This window comes from Ips typographus, linkage group LG4, assembly GCF_016097725.1.
Source record: "Ips typographus isolate SLU linkage group LG4, UJ_Ityp_2.0, whole genome shotgun sequence".
In the NCBI taxonomy this organism is placed as follows: domain Eukaryota; kingdom Metazoa; phylum Arthropoda; class Insecta; order Coleoptera; family Curculionidae; genus Ips; species Ips typographus.
This window is the reverse complement of record NC_138425.1, coordinates 893,227-913,852: the sequence shown is the minus strand read 5'-3', so window position 1 is coordinate 913,852 and position 20,626 is coordinate 893,227. Positions and strand designations below refer to the sequence as shown.

At 38.7% G+C, this 20,626-nt stretch overlaps 1 protein-coding gene and 1 long non-coding RNA gene across 4 annotated transcripts in view; both read left to right on the top strand.

Moving 5' to 3' along the window:
- The window catches only part of LOC145728126 (ecdysone-inducible protein E75-like), a 49,712-nt gene that overhangs the window by 6,722 nt on the left and 22,364 nt on the right, over positions 1–20,626 (top strand). Inside the window, exon 1 of one of the 3 annotated variants that reach the window (XM_081978141.1) lies at positions 8,969–9,269. The exons of 1 other annotated variant lie outside the window; for it this stretch is intronic. In XM_081978141.1, coding sequence (XP_081834267.1) covers positions 9,137–9,269 — 133 coding nt within the window. In that variant the 5' untranslated portion in view covers positions 8,969–9,136. Of the gene's footprint in view, positions 1–8,968; positions 9,270–16,417; positions 16,515–20,626 lie in introns of those variants that run through there. One more of the 3 variants, XM_081978143.1, reaches the window with a different exon arrangement.
- LOC145728143 (uncharacterized) lies at positions 904–4,524 on the top strand. Its single transcript, XR_014178010.1, has 2 exons — positions 904–2,255; positions 2,913–4,524. It is a non-coding gene; the product is annotated as an uncharacterized LOC145728143 (long non-coding RNA).

Genomic DNA, 20,626 nt, shown 5'->3' with positions numbered 1-20,626 from the left:
GATTATTCAAATGTAATACTTACCTAGAGTAGTGTTGCTTTCACCCTTTTGAGCTGTTCAGGAGAAGATCAGTTGTGTAAAGACTGTTGAAGTGATCTTTCAAAGTGCTCCTATGCAGTTGGCTCTTATATTATAGATTTAAGAAACACCTGAAAGAAAACAATAGTTTGTAACAAATAAAATAGTAAAAAGCAAATAAAGCAGTGGCAATAAAGCCCAAATTTATTATATTAAAAGTGGAAATTTGCTAAGGGCAAGTACCCCTTCATTATGAATCCCAGCATATTAAACTAATAGATTTAATAGGTAATATCAGATATACCTACCTACCGTTATTTGTCTAATCAGACATTTATTATTCTAGTATATTTTGCTATATTTCCACCTTCAATAACCACCACAGAAAATTTAAATAAATTAAACATTTAAACAATAAACATAAACAAATTAGCAGTGTCAGTGATAATGTCAACTGTCATTAGAAGTGTCTAAAATTAAATAAATTGTGGCAGCGCCCCCTATAAACAAAGTCAAGAAAGTATTAAACACGTAAAGTAATACCACACAAATTTGAAAGTTTTGAGTAGATTCATCTTTAAAAACAACTTTAACAATACTGTGCATTTCTAGAAAATTACTATTTGATATTAATATCATATACTGTTACAAAATATAACAATAATCCTGTTGTCTGTCTGGGTTTAGTAACCAAGGTCGACCCATCCGATTCTCCCTCTACACACAGAGTCTCTCCCTTGCCCGTCGGTTATGTGCAGCGTTAGCTTCCCCAAAAAAAGGGCGGCACCCTTCCTAGGATGGGGTGAGTGTTCCAGACAGGGCGGCCCGATTACCACCCAGTCTGGCCCCTAGTCGGGGAAGTGCAGTTAAAAGGGTGATGGGGGGGAAACGTAACGCGGAAGGGAACGAGGTCAGGGACCTGATGGGGATATATTTGCGGGGTTGTCGCGCTGTTTGACTGAAATTAATTCTTTGTATTGATTACTACAATTAATTAATAGTTTTAACCTTTCTCACTCCAACTAATGGTTTGAAGCTTGGACAGACAAAAACGACCCTCAGACTTCGGGTTAAAAAACGTGTGACCGAAGATCAAATAAAAAAACGAGTTTATAAACCCCAGACATGTTAAACTCAATTTGGGCCAAGGGCCCGGTTTTTTTTGGGTGACCGAACCAATGGGGTTTTCAAACAGACCCAATGGTGACTTGTGATTTTAATAAATGGTGAACGTTTGCCAGTGCATCAACAAAAAGCGACAAAATCAATGATACTTTTGAGAAAATTTAAGTAAAGAAGAGACAGAAAATTCAAAACACTCTCACTGTTGGCGTTGCAACGCGGCAAGGCCCCAGACGATTTGGGCGGTAAAACGGGGTGGATCCCTCTCCTTTATCTGTCTGGGTCAATGTATCATGGGGTAACAGCGCTCCGGCGTTTCGTTATACGCTCTATAACCGATTTCCAGAATTTTCCGTCGTTTTAATTAAAACGTTCCGCGTTGGAAAGGAAAAATTTTTGACGGATTAAAATCGGTTTGCCGAACTAATATCGCAACCCCACACTGTTCTTCGTTTATTTCGGCAGTGTAAAGGGACCCGATTGGAATGTGCGGGTATCCCAAATGAAAACCCTTCGGGATATGTGTCGACAACAGCCAAAGCCCTTAGAGTCACTCGGCTATCGGTGAATTATTAAGAAAAGGGGAGCAGTAGAAAAACCCTAGCGGAATTGCGGATAATCCTCCCGTCAGTCCCGTCTCTATATTTGTCTGGAGAGGGTGGAATTTCAAGGGCGAATTTTAATTTAATCTACCATATTGCAGTCTTTTTTAGTTAAAGAACATTTTAAACCTTTTGAAGTCGATAATTATTCGTTTACAAGTGTTTAATCAATAATAACGATTTCCTGTAAATATCTGTATTAAACTGACACGTCAATGACAGTTAATCGAAATTATTATTTTCTGTCCTTGTCTGGTTTAGACCAGAGGAACAAAGAGAGAAAGTGTACGTTTATGTTTGCGTTGACACTAATGACAGTAGCTAGCTAGAAACAGCAGATGACAGGCAAACAATAACAAACGCGAATCCGCCATTTTTTGGGATTCTTTGTCCTCGTCTTGCTCTTAGTACGTAAACATTCGATTTCGGTTCTAAAAAGTAAAAATGTGAACTTAAAATAGTTTCCAAGTTAAAATAAGGGGTTCAAGTTCATCCTGCTGAAGTTTTGTTGCGGTAAGTTTTTCTAACTTGGCAAATACAGTAACCGCGTAATCTAACCTCAATCCCAACTTGGTTATGCATCAGAAACTTGTTTTTAGGGTTTTTGCATTATTTATGACCAAATATAAAACACACTGTCAGTCCAACAAAACAAATATGGTCCTGTCAAAGTGACTTATTCTACAGTTTTCTTTTTAATTCCAATTTTCAGATATCCACTGTAACAAGTAACCTAAGCTTGACTGAATTTAAAAAACAAGCTAGTTGAGTTATTGTATGCTTTAAGTGTTAACGGAAATTCGAGAACAAAGCGGGAGACAAATATATAAAAACAAAAATCGGATCGATTCGAGACAGTAACCCCGTTCATGAGTCACTCTCTCCCTTAACCGAATAGAACAAGTGCACATTGATGCAACGTTGTCGAATATGCACTCCCGCGTTGCAGCCAGTATGGGCCAATAGGGTAACGGGAAATTCCCTGTCTGGCTCAGCTTTGTGCCCCAATGCCGAATCAATTAATAATGAACCGTCGTCTGCTTTACCGACTATAATAGGCGTGTACCCGACAAGGATATGTTTAAATTGTTCCACCCTTTCCCTTTGATTTTATGTGTTTCAGTTCTACAATTGTACAGCAGGTGGCTCAATTTTATATATTATTTCCAGATGACTGTTGGAAATTCCGTTTCTTTGTGACTCACTCAGTTTTTCAGTGATCTGTCTGGAGTGTTCCGGATTGATCTAAAAGCAAAAAAAACTCCATCAACTTTGCCACCCCTGCAATCAAAGCGAAAAAGAAAACTTCCGTCTTTACGTTGCGCGACCCCATACGGATAATCATCCCCAAAAATCAAACAAAAACACAGGGGGAAATAACGTCCTCCCCTCTCCACTGTACCTGTCTGGGTCATTGTACCGCGCCGGCCGCCCCCGCGCCCTTGCCGTCCCCTCCGGCGTCTGGATGCCGACGCTGCTGTTTTACCACCCCCGACGTCGGGACCGTTGTCATGGTAACCGGGACAAGCGTCCCTGTGATTGAGATTGCCGCAGAATTAGGTGGTTATTCGATATTATGCAATATTATTTTGTTTTTTTTTTTGTTTTGATAGAAGGTCTTGCTTAATTTACTTATTATTATTTTATCAGCTTTTGTAAGTGTAAGCAAATACTTGTACTTTACTCAAATGCCCCAATAGTCAATTGCGTTTGTCACTATAGCAGTTTGCTTCTAAAATTAATTCAAGTGTTTTTAGGTACTTAACCACCATTAAGCTCTGTTAGATCAACTAATTGTTGCAACTAGTGCAGAATTGTTATTCTAGTACACTGAATATTGTGCTTAATGTACGCGCCTTCACCAACGCGTCAACATTTGCTTCTATTCAAGTGTTTTAAACTACAAAACCTATTGAAACATGTTATGTTATTTAATTCACGGTTAGGTAATTAAACAAAAGAACACTTTTAATATTAAAAAAATAATAGTTACGAGAGAATGAGCTGACAATACTAAAGCAATTAAATCCTTTAAATATTGAATACATAAAACACACAATCTGATAACTTCTTTGAGGTTGTTTGAGATATAATTTAGGCAATTTTTGTATATCAGTTGAAAAACCGACCGCAAGGTGCCACCTACAGTTTGCAAGTTATCCGGTTAGTGTCGCCCTCTACCGTACATCGGTGACGCTTAAAAATCAATGGTTAAGCAACGTTGCTATTTTTCCACCGTTCTCCTTAAACACCTGATTTTCTTTTTGTTGTTATAATAACAATATTAGTTGTTACTTAACTTTTACCTGATTGGATAGGTCACGTCCTCATCTGGCGCGAAGAGAAATTCCGAATTAGATGTCAACGCACTTTCAATAAGTGGTTTTCACTTTCTTTCGTGACCGAAAAAGAAAAATCGAAAGTTCCTTCCTTCTTGCGTGATTTTATTAATATTGGTTATCATGGTAATCGATTCGTTTTTACTATTATCGAGTTTCTGGTTCAATGTCCCGTTTTTTCAAGCTTCTTTCTTGACATACTTTTTTATAAATAGTAATACTCTCATAGACTTTTCAAAATATAATTAAAGCGTTTGAAAATAGAACTGAATACACATCGGTGTGCTTTATTATTGGGTCGTGACTGTAGCTTAGAAATTTGATAAGTTTAACTTCAATACTGAAAGGAATTAGACGTGACATCGTTAGTTTATTAGATTTACCTGGGTAGTGTGGTAATTGGAGCACGATAATATAATAAATATGATATTTTGGTTCAGTTTCATTGCGAAACATACCTATTTGCTACAATAGGAAATTGTCTTTTTTACATCACGCAGCATCTATTTAAGTAGATTTTCCTGTAACTGTTATGCCTGTTTTTCCGACAATTTGAAGTCTGAATTTTAGTTAAGATTTGAATGTGACAGATCAGGTGTAAGTTAACACAGTCTAAACCAAACTAAGTGGTAGAAATGTAAAAGAAGAAAACAGTTTTGATGTTTATTTTCGATTCGGTTCCAACCTAATATTACGATTTAATGTCGACGACCTAGCACAAATGACAAAACACCAATTCCCCACGAGCTCTATTAATAATTTATTTTTCACTGTCACTTTTGTCCGGAGCTAATGACGTCGACCTTCTCGCTCCCACTGACGTTCCTTGCCCATGCATCCATCTCCGTCGGTTGTGTAAAGTACGATCCGACCCAGATTCGCGATCGGTTCAGCAAACTTTAACGGGGTCTCTCGGTGAGGTAAATGGTGACGTATTACTTTCTCATGGACACTTTCGGTTCTTATGTGATCTTTTTGTTTCCCAACGAAATCGAAATTTATTTATGTACGCGGTCGTATTGTTGCTTCAAGATTTTCTTTATTACAAAATATTTGGAGAGGTTATGTTCAGTTAACAGTACGATGATTTTGACAGTTGATGTTTGTCGTGTTTTATGGAAATTATCTCACGTGACATCTGTCAGAGTGAGACTTGACGCTGGAAGGAAATCGATTGGAGTTTCACTCTCTCAACTAAAGTGTGCCACCAATGATGGTGAACAAAGCGCTGCTGATCGAAGGGACCTTGAACGAATAAAATTGTATATTTTTATATAAATCAGGGACTGATAACGTTGAGCAAAGCGCGCGCTCGTATTTGGCGCGAGTTCGTCGAACTTTCCGTGCCGCCTCGGATTTAACCTCAAAAATTGAGTCCATCGCTCCACTCAGTTCGCGTTATTGGAGAGGTTTAGCACCAACACGCCACTGGACTACTACGTGTGTTGAAACTCTATAGTTTCAGACTGATTTTATTGATACAAGTTTAGTAATCGTCTATGCACGTCACTGGACGTAAACACAAATTGAGTCACGTGACATTGTCTTTCATAGTTTGGTTAAGAAGATTTCTTCTCCTAAAAAATATTCGGAAATCAGAAAAAAAAACGCATGAGTTTGGCCATCCACTTGAGGTGAGGGTTGAGGCCATATTGATTTCAAAAGAAGGTTCAAATTTGAGAACTGTCACGTGTCACTGCTGTCCACTTAAGGTGCTATAACCATGTGTTGCTTGCTAAACGAATAAGGGCACCCTAAGCTTCTCCTAGGCTAATTCGACTGTGACAGATCATGTGCAAAAGGTCATAGTCAAATTAAAACCTAGTCTAGGGTGCCTTTAGGACGGTCTAATCGGCCCTAAACAATCAAACTTCATAATTTTTTTCACTTTTTATAAATTTATTTATACTGCTACTCTAATGATAAGTGCAGGCAAAGTCAGTGAAATCCTAAAGCATGAAATTGGAGCTGTTTTGACTTCAGTTGACCTATCCAATTACCGTTGTTAGATCAATGATTACAACCCCGAGTGACAGTAGAAGAAATCAATGATACAACTATATTGAATTTACTACTGGATGGAGCATTCAGAGCAACTTTTGACTGCGCTAAACCTCTCCATTAAGGTTATTGCTAATAAAAGGCTAAGTCAATGCGATCGAGAGTAAAACAACACACAAACAACTGGTACTACTATACTACTGCTGACATACATGATTCGAGATCACTGAACCATCGAGGGCCACCGAGTATACAGGGTGTGCTCGTTTTATCTCTATAAACTAAGATCAAATTACAGACGAAGTAAAATAAGGACGTGTCCACGTTTTAATGTTCTGAATCTCTTCTAATGTTTTGGCAAGCAAATGCGGAGCCAGCTCTATTTATAATCGGGAAAATATGCAGGTATACGTTTTGAGTGCTCTTACCTCATTTCTGGATGGCTCTTTCTCACTGCATCCGGGTTTTAAAAAAAATTGCTTTTAATGGCAAAAGCTATTTTACAGGCGACCTACTTTTTTTCTAAACCATAGAGGAGTCAGCGTCTTGAATAAAACAATGGAGAAGCTTCATTTATTCATGCACGTGGCCTCGTTTCCTGGTTAAGGGCTGCAAAACTAGGACACCCCCAAGTCTTCTTCAAGTGACCCGCTGAAACTTCTTTGGTGCTGCAATGAAATTGCATAAGTGTTAAAGAAATAACAGTAAAATCGATTCATCGCCGTCAGGAATGAAGAAAGCAGGACAAATTTCTTCAATTGTTTCATCTATTATGCTCCGTTAACTTTCACTTTGCATAAGAAATCGGTGTTTGTTGTTGTCGGGTAGGTGATTAGCCTGCTTGGGTAACGGTGAGGCTGCAATAACTTTCGATTGTGCTCGAACAAAAGATCAGTCCGGACCTGGGTAAAACGGTGGCCCTGAAAGCCGACCCAGGTTGTTAACCCAACAGAGTGTTCCACATTCGAGGTTTTATCAAGGGAAGCTAGAACAGCAAAAAAAAACAAAACATAAACGATTGGTCTGTTTCAGATGACCGACCTACTGCGATTTTGTCAGAATCGGGGCAATACAAGGCAAACAGTCAGAAAAATTGACAGCTGTCATTCCGTTCAGTCAAGTCCAAGTTGACATTTTGTTCAGTCGTTTTTGTATTGATTTGATGCTCTAGTGTGCAGAGCAAATTTGACGTCCCGATGACGTAATTTAACAAAACAATATATTGACCACTTGTCAAATTACGTCATCGTGACGTTCGGTTTACTATTCATATGGCAACTGCGATTGTAAAACACAAATAAAAGTTTATCAACTTTGTAGTTATTAACATAATACCAACTTGCCCTAATTTTGGATGGGGAACAGGATTTTCGACCTTTCTCTGCACTAACTTTTGGAACAAATAATGTTATCTTTGTCTTTCGTTTTTCTTTTGGTCTGCTCTTCCTGCCCTTGTTTAACATTTTTTCCATCTAATTTGAAGATAATTGACATGACTGGGATTTTCCTAGTTTGGATACCATTTTCACATATACGGTGTGTATATTTAATTGCACGGGACCAAGCACGTTTAGGTGTGCATTTATAGTGTCGGTTGCGACAAGTTTATGTATTTGAATAATGGGTTTCTAATCTAAAACCATAAAAATATTTCCGCAAGCGTTCTGCTTTCGACACGGTCTTTTCGCACAGTTTTGCAACTCTCGTATGTGAGTGTGTATGTACTAATCTAGAGGCGAAGCCATATTGCTAACTAGGTTGGTGTAGGCCGTTAATTTCAGAAAAATGCATTCAATAGCTACTGCTTTATACGTAGGGTCCGGCCTATCTATTGGAGCGGAACATTTTCTTTATACACAGGGTCAATAAATGCAATTAAAAGCCCGTATATGCCACAGAAGATTTAATACACATTTAGGAAAGTCTCTAGATTTGGAAACCAACCTCAAATTTGTAGCTTTTTAATTTTTGAAAATTACGTTAACCAACTAGCCAATACAAAAGCAGTGAAAACCACACAAAAACCTAAAACTCCAATTGGCCTACTCAATTAAGTAATAATCGTTAAAAAACAAGAGCATTAAAATCGAAAGTTCCTTTCTCCCATAAAGGAGCAACGGCAGCATCACCCATGAAGAAGACATTGGACGGTTCGTCGACCCGGCCGGGAATGTAAGTTAGTGGGTCACGGCATCGCCGGCCGCGGGTGTTCAGTTCCCTCGTGCGCTGTTGCCACGTCCGACTTTTCTCATTATTAAATTAAATACTTGGGTGACTATACTTGTATAAGCCTCTTAAACTGGTGTCGTTTAACTATAACCTTTACAACTGGCCATCAATAATTATTATCAAGTACAAAAAATTGACATGTTAGTGTTCTGACAACTGTCACGTGATAATGATGTTACACCATCAAGTGTAGTTTGTGATTGGTCAAGAGCAAGCTGAAGGCTGCTTTTTTTGACCAATCCCAAGCATCTACCCACTGGGCTGACATTTACGTAAATGTGGCACAGTCTACCAAAACGGATGTGACATCATCTGTCAATTGGCCATAGATAGACAAATTGCATTGTTCTGTCTTGTTACCCTTGATTTTGTATCGAACATCTGTACGTATGATGTGGTTCAGATTATCTATCAATAATAAATCTGAAAAGTTCATAAAAGTCAAATTTTATGACCAGTCACATCTGATAGCACCCTGTTTTATGAACAAGTTTTTTGTCACAAAACAATCCACTAAATTCACTGTTATTAGCAAATTGCAAGTTTTTATTTTATGCATCAAAACGCCTTGATGTTTGATGAGGTGGCAACGTCGCATCCTAGTCCGTTTCATTCTCGCACGCGGCGTTCCGTCGAGTGGCCACAACAACGGGTACGAGTGAGAGAGCGTTTTCGGCCTATTTTTCTCTTTGACGAGAAAAACAAAAGAACGCGTGCGACGTCAATTTTGACAGGGCCCATACGAAACAGTTTTTGATAAAAGTGTTTGTCGGTCGTTACGGTGTCCCAAAAATCGTGTGAAATAATTGAATAATTAGTAACAAAATGACGGTAAACGATTTTAAAGAAACGGCCTGCGCCACCGTCCAGCCCATTGTGGAGGACATGGAGGTTGAGGATGAAGTGGTCATCGGTTCCTACGATCATGAGGAAAACCTTTTAGGGCGAGTGTTAGCAGGTAAGACTGTAACGAATATTAAGTGGGAAAAACAAAGCTTTATTTTTGGATATTATAATAGTAAACATGAAAAGTCTTAAGTATTCGGGCAGGTTACGTGTGTTTTCACTTTTAGCTTCAACGAGAGGTATCTGGGCCAATCGCGGTCCGGATCGAGGCTAGTTCGTTGACTCGGCCTTCAGCGCCACCGTCTGTCTCTCTCGCTCACGTTATTCGCGCTTTAAATAACTCATAAATAAATTAGCAAAACAGATATGGCGTAATCCATTGACGCAAGTCAACCGGCCGTTATAAACAAATTAATAACTTGACTAGTTTATTAAAACAGGGAGTCTGTAATAAGCCTAACCTAACATTTTCTCTACTACGTTTTCAGTATAGTAGGCTTTGGCGAGGTTATTCATGGAAACACAACTAGCCTCATTGAACGTGTTATTTTCAAACAACTTGGGAACGCTCTCGAATATTCGCGTTATCGAGGTTAAGAGATCCTCGGCACGAGAGTAGTGCATTACCCTCGGCAAGCCTTCCTAACGAATGTGGGGCAAGATGAAATTAAAACTGGAGGTTGAGTTCCAGGCAACGTTGCCATTCTGCACTAAACTTGTCAAGTAAACTTTTCCATCCGCGTATTAGTGGGCAATTGGCAACGCTGCAGAGGAGCGACCAATCAGATACTTCTCCTCTAATCCCTCCACGTTTTTTCTGAATGGCCTCCAAGTGCTACCGAGTTCATCGACACCGATTTAGCTAAATAGGTTACCTGCTCTGTTTTGCCAACTACACCAAAGTGATAAAAATGTGTATCACTGTTAAAAATAGAGTATGTTGTTCGGCTGGCTCCAATTACGGCGTTTGAATAATACATGACGTCACAGTAAAGTGTGACAACGACCTGTGCGGTGAAAGTGAGACCGAAACAAACAAAAAACGATCGCACCACGACGAATGAAAGTGAATTTACACACGCGCCAAATATGAAAAAAAAGCCAACCATCCGAAGAGAGAAAGAAAGTGAAACTTTCGGCCGGTAAGATTTTCTTCTTTCACGTGGATGTTCGGCTCGCGTTTAGATTAGTTACGCGACCACTTTCTCCTTTTACATATCAAATTGGCTGTGCCAATGACATTGCAAGTCATTCCTCTTCACAGATTTTTGACAGCTGTCAAACCAGACAGTTTGTGATTGGTCAAAAAAACCTAGTTTTGGTTGTTTTGACCAATCACAAACTGTAATTTGTGTCTCTGGTTGTCATGAAACTTCTTCATGCAAAGATCCACCTCGAATCGTACAAAGGCCTTCCGAAACCCCCACGCGAAAATTAAGCAACCCTCGCGCGCCTCGATCCATTCACCTTGAGCCAAAATCGCTCTTATCTAGCCTCGTGGCCGAGCCACCATCCATAGGACGTACGGCGTACAAATTGCCACGACGATATTCAGGTCAGCGTAGCCGCGACACGAGGCTAGTTCGTTGACTTCTCAGCCGTTTATTTGTCGGGGTCGCTGGAAAAGCCTCGCGCCGGGCTTTTTAGCGAATGCCTTCGCAATCGAGGTCATCCGCGGGCCCGAGTAGAGGCTAGGACGATGCCTCTTGCGATTTTGAGGTCGCGACGGTGAAATCTATATTGTTGTCTTTGTCTCACTCGCGGCGATTATCTCGTGCGGTTTCATATCGGCGTGTCGTAGCTAGCCGAGTTATTTTTACCGGACCAATGTCAGTTTATCTCGGCCTACTGGGGATATTTCATATATTTCCTTGCTTAGTTCTTTATTGACAACCATACGCGTTTTAGGTGGTACTTTTCCGTTTGATGACTTAATTTGTTCGTTTCTTGATAAGTACTATGGAAACAGCAAATATTAATGAGAGGCTATTCTAAATAGGCCAGTAGGGTCATAGTTTTGTATATCTAGCGCTGAATTAATAATCATCTTTGTTACCCCAGAGTAACACAGTTATTGCTTTAATAAACTGAATTATTTAGATTAGAGTGTATACCAAGCTGGATCTATAGGATAGTTTCAGTCACGAGACTCGCGTATAGAAATTGAAAGTTGGTCGTTTATATCATCGAAGAAAGCGAATGCTGTGAATTGTAAATCAGACGACGTCATCGTCTTGAAACAACACGAAAATGTCATTAACCTTCAACTGAGTAGGAGCCATTAAAGTGACAGTAGAACAGTCAAATGTCACAACCAAAATTCTTCTCTTAGACATATAATTGTTGTCGTCATTCTTGCAAATTGCATAAGTAGAGGCGGCGCGCGCTGGCCCGTATCACTTGGCCTCGTCAGGTGAATGAACCAGCAACCTCACAATCGGATGCCCTTTCCAATCCGATGACCTCCATCGCGTAAACCGCACTCGATTTTTGTTGGAATTCTAATACAAATTATCGGGTATTAATTTTCACATTTTTCAATCGTGGAAATAACGTATTAGCCGCACTTTTGACCCAGTTAATGTACTGGAGCTCAAACACCAAAAATGGCGTCAAGTTGTATGTAAGCCATTGAATGAAAAAAGGAAGAAGCACTGAAAAGTATCAATCTAACCTAAAAAAATGTCTTTCTTAGTTTGGCTTGTTTTTTTTTGTTTGGTTAGGTTTTGTGAGTTTTGGTTAGGGCCGTTTACACCAACATATTTATGGGCACCCCAGATTGGGTTTTAATTTGACTGTGACTGCACATGTCTGTCACAGGCAAATTACAGCTTAGTCTAGGTGAACTTTAAGGTGCCCTTAATGACGTTGGTGCAATCCTCCATTAATTACTGAAAAAATGACCCCAAAAACCACTAATCTAAACTAAGGAAAAAACTCACAAGAAATGTATCTAATTTTTTTAGCGCCATTTTTCTTCTTAGGTTAGGTTATTTTTTTCAGTTAAGCTAATAAAAAAAACACTAACCTAACCTAAGAATTAAAAAGGGCACCAAAAATGTAATTCACTGTCATTTATTATATTACCAGTGTTACCACTGTTTGTGATTGGTCAAGAAAAAGCAGCAGCTAAAAGCTGCTTTTTTGGTCATTTTTTTTTCTCATTAGTTTAGCTAAAATAGTAAAATAAAGGAAACGCCAACGAAAACTGCATTCACGTCATCGATGACGTAATTTTTGAGCGTATAATATGCCAAAAAGAACAAAAAGTCTAGTTAATATTGACTACTACTATGAACTAAAATCGCTCAACACGATCTTAACCTAACATTACAAATAATATGACACTGTCACTTGTCACTTGTGCTAAATTCCTAACCAAAATCAATGTAAACAAAGGCAGAAATGACAGCTGGAATGCCCAAAACTGATCACCAGAGGGAGTATAAGAAAGTAAGTGACAGTTTGTGCCATTTTATTACAACTTACAGATATCTTCGATATTTTATTGATCTCGAACAAAATTTCAATGAAATAATATTTCCAAATTGTCCAGCTAATTTTGCTTCTTGCTGGCACTCTGTACTCCATTTTTCCTGGTGGACACCATTAACTTTTAACCCAAGCCATTAACTTTCTATTGCATGAACCGTTTCGAATTAGGATTTTTGTCAACCGATCAAGAATGCCGCTTTGTTCATTGCATATCATTAAGTCAATAATTTTCAGCTGGAGCTGTCGCTCGATTGTCTTTAGGGTATGCCATTTTGCAACACCTCCCGGTGGCACTTATGCAATTTGATCTAGGTTTACGTGGGCGTATTAATTGTCCAGTTTTGCTGGTTTAAATTGCAAAAAAAAATCAAAGGAACAATCTGTGCCACAATCCTGTTTCCGTTATCGGTATGTATGATTAATGGTTTTGTTGATTTACGGTGATGTTATGGAGACCTGCTCACTAAGTCAAAGGTCACCGTTCGCGTGTATTAATCAGTGTTGGGAGAATGTACTAGAATCGTGACGACATCGAGGTTGAATTTTACGGTTCTACGGTTAATTTCGAATGGTACACCTTAGCCTTAGAAAGGCAATTGCCTATTAAAACCCACTAAAGGTATTGGTTAATATGTGGAATAACAGTTTTGATTTTTGTTTCAGGTAACTAACCAATTAACTAAGAGCCTGCATAGCTGGTAAGTGATACTGTTCTAGCAAAAATCTCGGGGAGATTGAACCCACACTAAAAGGGTTTCTGACCCTAATTTTGCACCCGATGAGGTCGTTTCACGTTGACGCTGTAAAAGTGTATTTTTGCGCATGATTGGAAGAAAACCCTATCTAGGCAAATGCCCATGAATTAACAGTAACAGGAAAAAAAAATACTAAAATAGGTACAGAAGGGGGTCGACGACCCATCGGGTGGAAAGTGGGTCAGGTATTTGTTATTCACCAAAGTCCTTGAATTTGTTGCTTTATAGTTGATTTTAATACGTTGAATCGCGGTTTGGTACTTATTTGTCATTTAGAGATAACTATTCTGGAAAATCTGAATAATCTAGGTCTAGTAGTCATGAAGGGCAATCTTGAAATTTGTATTTGCTGCAAACTGATTATCGGTCCGTTTGAGATAAAAATGATATAATTGTGCGTGTTTTTGACCCAATTCGAGTTCACTTACCTCCTTTATCTTTTGCTATTTGAACGACCGAAATATGTTTTTGGAAAATTTAGTGGCAAATATAAACAAAGAGCGTGGTGACGTCAATGGTCTCGTTTTTGAAACGATCGTACCGCGAATAAACTTGTCCGGATATCTGGAGGGCTGTCATCCACAGTTCGGCCCTTTTATAGCCTACGGAATAAAATTAGCTAAATCACCCTCAATTTGTTATTGACATTAAAAACGACTCGGTGCGTCATTAACCAAACTGGGATGCGTTATTGCCATGTGATTCAAAATGGCCTAAATTTAACAAAGAACGATATAAGGTCAAAAATTGTGATTTTAGTCATTTTTTGAATCGCAAAATTGTAGTCGTTTGCTTATGAGGCATGGCAACACTGCACTGACTGACTGAGAAATGTCATTACTGTTATTGGGGGGGAGATATTTAGATTTCGAGAGATAACCACACTTATGTTTTACGAGTTTGACTGTTTTATGCATTTTCAATAATTATAAAATTAAATCATCTCGTTATTATTTCGGCCATCATAGACCCCCACAAAATGAAACAGGAAGAATGTCAATTCACCCATCTACAGGGTGATTTTAAGTTTTCATTTCACTGGTATAAGGAAACAAAACTTTTTGCTTTGACTCTCCAAACCGACAATATTAACCAATCATCAGGATGTCACAGTTTTATTTAAAAAAAATTAACTTCCTGTAATGTCCACCACTCTGTATAAACGAAACGTATTATCAAAATGCTTTTTATCATGTTTACAACAAGAATATAGCCAGATCTCTGGCTGCGTTGTTTTTTTTTTGTGGTTCGTCAATTTTGCTAAAAAACTCAAAAACTGTAAGAACTACATAGGAAATTCTGATAAAAATACAATTTTTACACCCTGTATCTTGCATAAATATGACCGACTGGGTTGATAGGTTGCTTGGTTTGGCCTCCAAGGCAATCAATTTGATTGACTGTACCACCCCAAGTTCTTTGAGTTTTTTTTGATCGGGCAAATACGGCCCTGATATTTGGTACAAACCTTGCACAGTGTTTGTCAATTCTAGAGCCTTAGCAAAACTGTAAAAATAAAATCATTAAGGTCGCTTTTCGCTTGCACTAATTGGCCAATATAACGCAAAACTCATTAGAATAGTGTGTTTCAGGCAAATTTGACCCTTACAAAAATTGTTATTTGCAAAAAGAGCTTGTCAACACGTGATAAACCTTGTAGGTCACGTGACCGAGTTTTTTCTAATTTTCCAGGGTTAGATTAGCAGATTAGCCCTTAAACATTCGCCCTGTCACTAAACCGTAAATAACACGCGTATTTGTAACACTTTGTATATAGTTTTATAGGTCGATGGACAGCTAACGAAATAGGCTTTCCATTGACGTATAAAAGTCGATTGGTTAGTCATACAGTTGGGCGCTAGAGGGCGTCATTTTTTTTTCTCCTTTTTAATCGTCAAAAACTCTCTTATTTGCACTAGTTTTGGTAGAGTTTTATACGTCATCAGATAGCCAATGAAATGAGTGTCTTCCAGTAATGTCTACCCGAGTAATGCCCATTAACTCCTACAGTTTGTATTAAAACATTTTTTTTATAAAATCGTGCAAAAAGTACACCAGTTTTAGTGCAAAAAGTTCTACTTTTTTGCACTTTCTTCCCTATCACATAATTTTATAATATTAAGACGGTTTTGATTTTCGTCTATGTACCGTGAAAGTGGATTTACACCACAACATCAAAGCGCCAAATACTAGAACATCACAAGCGAATGTGTATGCGGCATGGCATACTTAAAAACGGTTTTACTTTCAATCGTTCGTACTTGCATTCCAAAAGTGCAATAAATATTGCTTCACACTGATGTATTGCAGTTATGGCGGACTAAAACGAAAATTTAGTTCACTGAGATTTTTAATGACTCGATTTAATTACGTGTGTGTAAACGTAGTAGAAAGGAAACTTATTCTTACTTTACTACTGACACAAGGTTTCTGAAGTGTTTTGTATCAAGTAATTTGGGCTGAATGTTATTGTTTCTCTGTATTTGTCGATGATTTTTGAGTACATTGACCCCAACGACAGACTAATTTGATCTTTTGTTATCTTTTTTTTTGCAAAATCAATATTGGCAAATCATTTCGGTCTAACGACTATAGTAACTAGCGTGTATTAGTCGATCATTACTAAGATATTAACAACTGTTTTTGAGGTGGTTTATTAACTTTAATTAAGGACAACAACCACATCATCTGACGTACACACAAAATGATCGGCTGGGTCCTTGAAAACGAGGATTGACCCAATTTTTGGTTGTTCACCTCTGCCAGATAAGCGCTTTATCTTTTGACGCGTTTAGGATGGCGCAAAATAAAAAAAAAAGTGCCGAAAAATCTTACTCAACTTTCGCACATGCAGAGATAGACATCGGTGGAAGGCCGGTCACGTGGTTCGACGAAGAGAAAGGCGCGCGTCGCGACGCCCACGTTTTTGCCGGGAAAATCATCCCCCTCTGACAACTTTTCAATTTTAGTTTGATTAAGTCGTTCGGGAAGTTTTGGTGGCGGATACAAGTCGGTGGGGATGAATATGTCGCGGTCTGGTGTCGTTGAACCCGCGGGGAAGCTCAACACCAGGTTGATACCCCCGAAAATTTTTGTTACCCCACCCGGTAAGTTTTTGTTTTATTCGACAAACTTTTCAAATATACCAACATTGACGAACTAAATAGTTCTACTTTGAAAGAATACTTTTTTAAGCCACACTGTATAAATTCCTTTACTTTCCCAATTAAAAAAAAAAATACTCTTCTTCTCGAAACTCCAAACTTACAAATAATAATATTACGGAGTGTCCCAAATTTTAATTGCGTTTTTCATATACAGGGTGACAAAGTTTTAGTACAAAATCACAAATTATATAAAGGTTTGGTTTGGTATTTTTGAATATTTTATTTTCAATATACGGTGTGTCTCAAGTTGATTGCAATTTGCAGTTTTGAAAATAAAACATTATTACATTTTTTTACGTAGTACGCGATGACGTATTTAGAAAAATTATACCATCATTTGTTTCCGAGATATTAATAATATCATCATAGATTCTTAGGGGCGCCATTTTGTTTTTTTGCATGTGTAGTAGTAAGAGCTGAAAAAATCCGCATTGAAATCACATTCACAGTTGGCCTTGTAAAATTTAAAAAAAAAACTTGTTATTTGGACCTCAGAAGGTCTCAGAGCTCCTTTAAGAGTGTTTTAAAGCTACCAGATGCCCCTAAAAGCCATTTTCAGTTGCCAGAGACCGCTGAACCTTAACTTTCATTTGCCAAAGGCTTCTGAACTCCTTTAAAATTGTTTTAAAGTTGCCAAATGCTTCTAGGAGCCGTTTTGAGTTGCCAGATGCCTCTAGAATCTATTTAGAGTTGCCAGAAGCATCTAGAAGACGTTTTGAGTTGTCAAAAGCCTCTGAACCTTTTTAAGAATGTTTTAAAGCTGTCAGATGCCTTTAGAAGCCGTTTTGAGTTGCCAGATACCTCTAGAAGCCATTTTTATATTCCTAGAGGCCTCTAAGAGTGTTTTAAAGCTGCTTTTAAGACTGTTTTAAAGCTTCCTCTAGCAAACGGTCAACAAGGCCATATAATTGACCACCACATTCCCAATGAAAATTAGGACTGAACATACTACCAAAATTTAATGTTAAAGTGACTAGAGTGAATTTAACTAAAAATAACAAACACCCTAATATGGAAGGTGAATAGTACTCAAAAAAAAAACCAAAATCAATTTTTAAAATGTTGCCCTTTTCGGTGTGACAAAACAAGTAGAGTCCAACTCTTGAACCTCGTTGCGATCAGTGTAAATTACCGAGTTTGAAAACGGTTGCGCCATCTACCGTAGCTGTTCGTAAACGTCGAGTTCGCGCACTGTCACAAAGGTGGCGCTGTCAATATCCCACTCGAGCTTATTTTGTATGTAAACACATTGGCGGTCTACTATTACATATTTCGCGCTTTATGGTGATTTATAATGATAATTTAACAAAATAGAAGAAAATCATTTGCTGTAACCATGGTGGTTAATTAAAAGGGAACTTGCGAGTTGCTTAGAAGTCTAGCCTGTCTAGGATATGTAGGAAGAGTTATTGAACTCCCGGTGCGAACGGCCTGTCCGATGACACTCGTGAAAAGAGGTCGGGGGCCCCCCCTGAATGGGGTCGAGGAACGCTCGCAATCGGAGTGAGTGACCTCGATTGCGAAGAGGCCTTATCGAGGAAATCGTGACGGAAGGTGTTGAGTGTGTGCTCTTTTCGAGACTAGGAAGTTCAAACTAGTCGGTTATTCGGTTTACTTAAGATTACGATTTAGGTTATTAATGATGTTTACATATTATTAGTACCATAAACTTTTAAAATACAAAATTAAAACTTGATTCACTCTCCTTCTTTATCCGTGAAACTTTTTTGTACCAACTAGAATTAAACTGAAGACGTTTGTACTTTTTTTTTGCGAGATTTAATTGGTGGTACACAGCCATGACCGCAGATTCTTCAAAGCACTCTACAAAGAGGCGTACTAATTCGAGGACGAATTTTTCAGAAGAGCGACAGAGACAAAAAGACCGCCAACTTTATAACGAGCTTTTGCGACCTTGTATGTCATGGCCGGTTATTTCGGTCGGGCATTAGAACTAAACGAAAAAAAATACCAATGATCAAGGAGATCTTCTAGAGAGAGAGAGACCAACTGATTTGAATGAAGACCTTTTTGTGCTTCCAAATGATAATGTTTGCGTAAATCACAGCATTGTTTGTGATTGGTCAAGAAAAAGCAGCCAATCACAAACCACTCACTGTGTTGTGATTTACTCATAAACGTTGGGACAGTCCATAACCAAAAGTCGTTTCCGGGTTTCAAGGTCTCGAGGTCAACAAATCGCTTTTTGGTTGTTGACTCTTGGCTCTAATAGGCAAAACGGTTTTTCTAGCCTGGCCGGTGCTCAACATAATAGTTCTGGACGTTTCTGATAATTGGAATAAAACATTTCTCGGAAAACTGTATCGAATGTTTCGCGGCCGACTGAACCAGCGAAAACATTCCTAGAGAAACCGGGCGGTTCGTTAAACTGGGCGGCCGCGTTAAGCAGTCGCCCTTTTTCTGCTCTGTGAGCCGTTCGAGGTCGCTCACACCATATTGCGGGGCCTTCGACCCGATTCGAGCCGTGCCAATTACGCCCATTGTATCTTTCTATCTTTTTTTATTAATTCTGTCTTTTATACACCTTGATTTTGCTTCAATAAAGGGTTTTGTTTTTAATTACTTTTGTTTTAGCTAAAACTAGGGCAAACGGTTTGTAAGGGAATTCAAGGATTAAGACGTTGTACAGAGTGTTGAGGAAAATGCGAAAATAAAATTTGTTACATTAATGGAAAAAGATCAGTTTTACTAAATAATGTCTCTCATTAAGCATTTTTCAAAACTAGTTAAAATACACTCCTTTGATGGGGTACAACCATAGATTAACACAACTGTAGATTTTAAACTTGGTAATAAAGTCACTTGACAATTCGAGTCACAGGGGTCGCCACATGACATCATTGCCCACTTGATTTTTTAACCTCATTCAAAGTTTACAGGAAGCACATCATATATTTTCACCGCCTACTATACTAGAAAGTGCTTGTCAAAAATTCCAATATAGCGGAAATAGTGGTGACAGTTTGCGTTTGTTTGTATTGTGGAAATTGCGTTTTTTGAGGATTAGATGAATTTTTACGGTTTAAAATCAAAACTTCATCTTCATTCTTCAAAACATCGGTTACCTTAGCAAAATGTCCACATATCTCCGTAAATGTCAGGACAGTCACAAAAGCAGCTTTCAGATTTTTTCTTGACCAATCACCAACTACACCCGTAGAGCTATAAAGCAATTTAATAGAATAGATATCCATGCTAAAAAAACAATTTTTTCTAAATTTCCAATTAACCACCCATATGCCGGAAGTTTGAGAGTGTGGGTGTACATAAAAAACCAAGATACCTCTTTCAAACAATGCAGCGCATCAATTTGGTCTTTTAGTTTTTTTTTGAGGGGCGTTTAACATGTGCCCAACGAGGAAGGAAAATTCCAGAAGTTTTGGCAAAAATCACCACAGGTGCCGTCAATCATATCGCCGAATACCTGCTCGGGCAGGCCATCTGCCGTGCAACGTTGCCAATAACTAAAAAAAAACTCTAGTATGTTCATCAACTTATTAGACCTTATATTCCCACTAATTCAAGTTGGCTAAAGTAATCAACGACCAGAAAATTGGAAAGAGTGTTGTAAATTTGAACTGACTGACAACACCGCAACCGTACGTATTGGACTTCTGCAACAACCTCCTACTTCTTGGTGCATTGACTGCTCTGCTGCACCAGGGTAAACGCACTCGGCGACGGCGTCATCGAACCCGCTGATCGGCACCGTTAGGTGCACCTCCGTCGCGACGACGTGATGCATCGACCCCTGGGGGCCGATGAACTACCATTATACAATCAGATCAAAACCGTGTTTTGGATGTTCCGTCACTTACGTAATGGCCGCCCTAAATGACACTAGAGAGAAACTGCATGCCGTAAATGAGATCTGGGTAAAAGTACTTTAGGAATGCGGCCAAGCCGGCATCGTCGAACGTACTGGAACACTCTCATCGAAGTTGACGTTGCTTTATATGTCAACGATCCCTTTTCCGAATCGGACCTAAGTTTCGTAAGAGATATCCTTCACCTTTTCGTCTATAGGATTT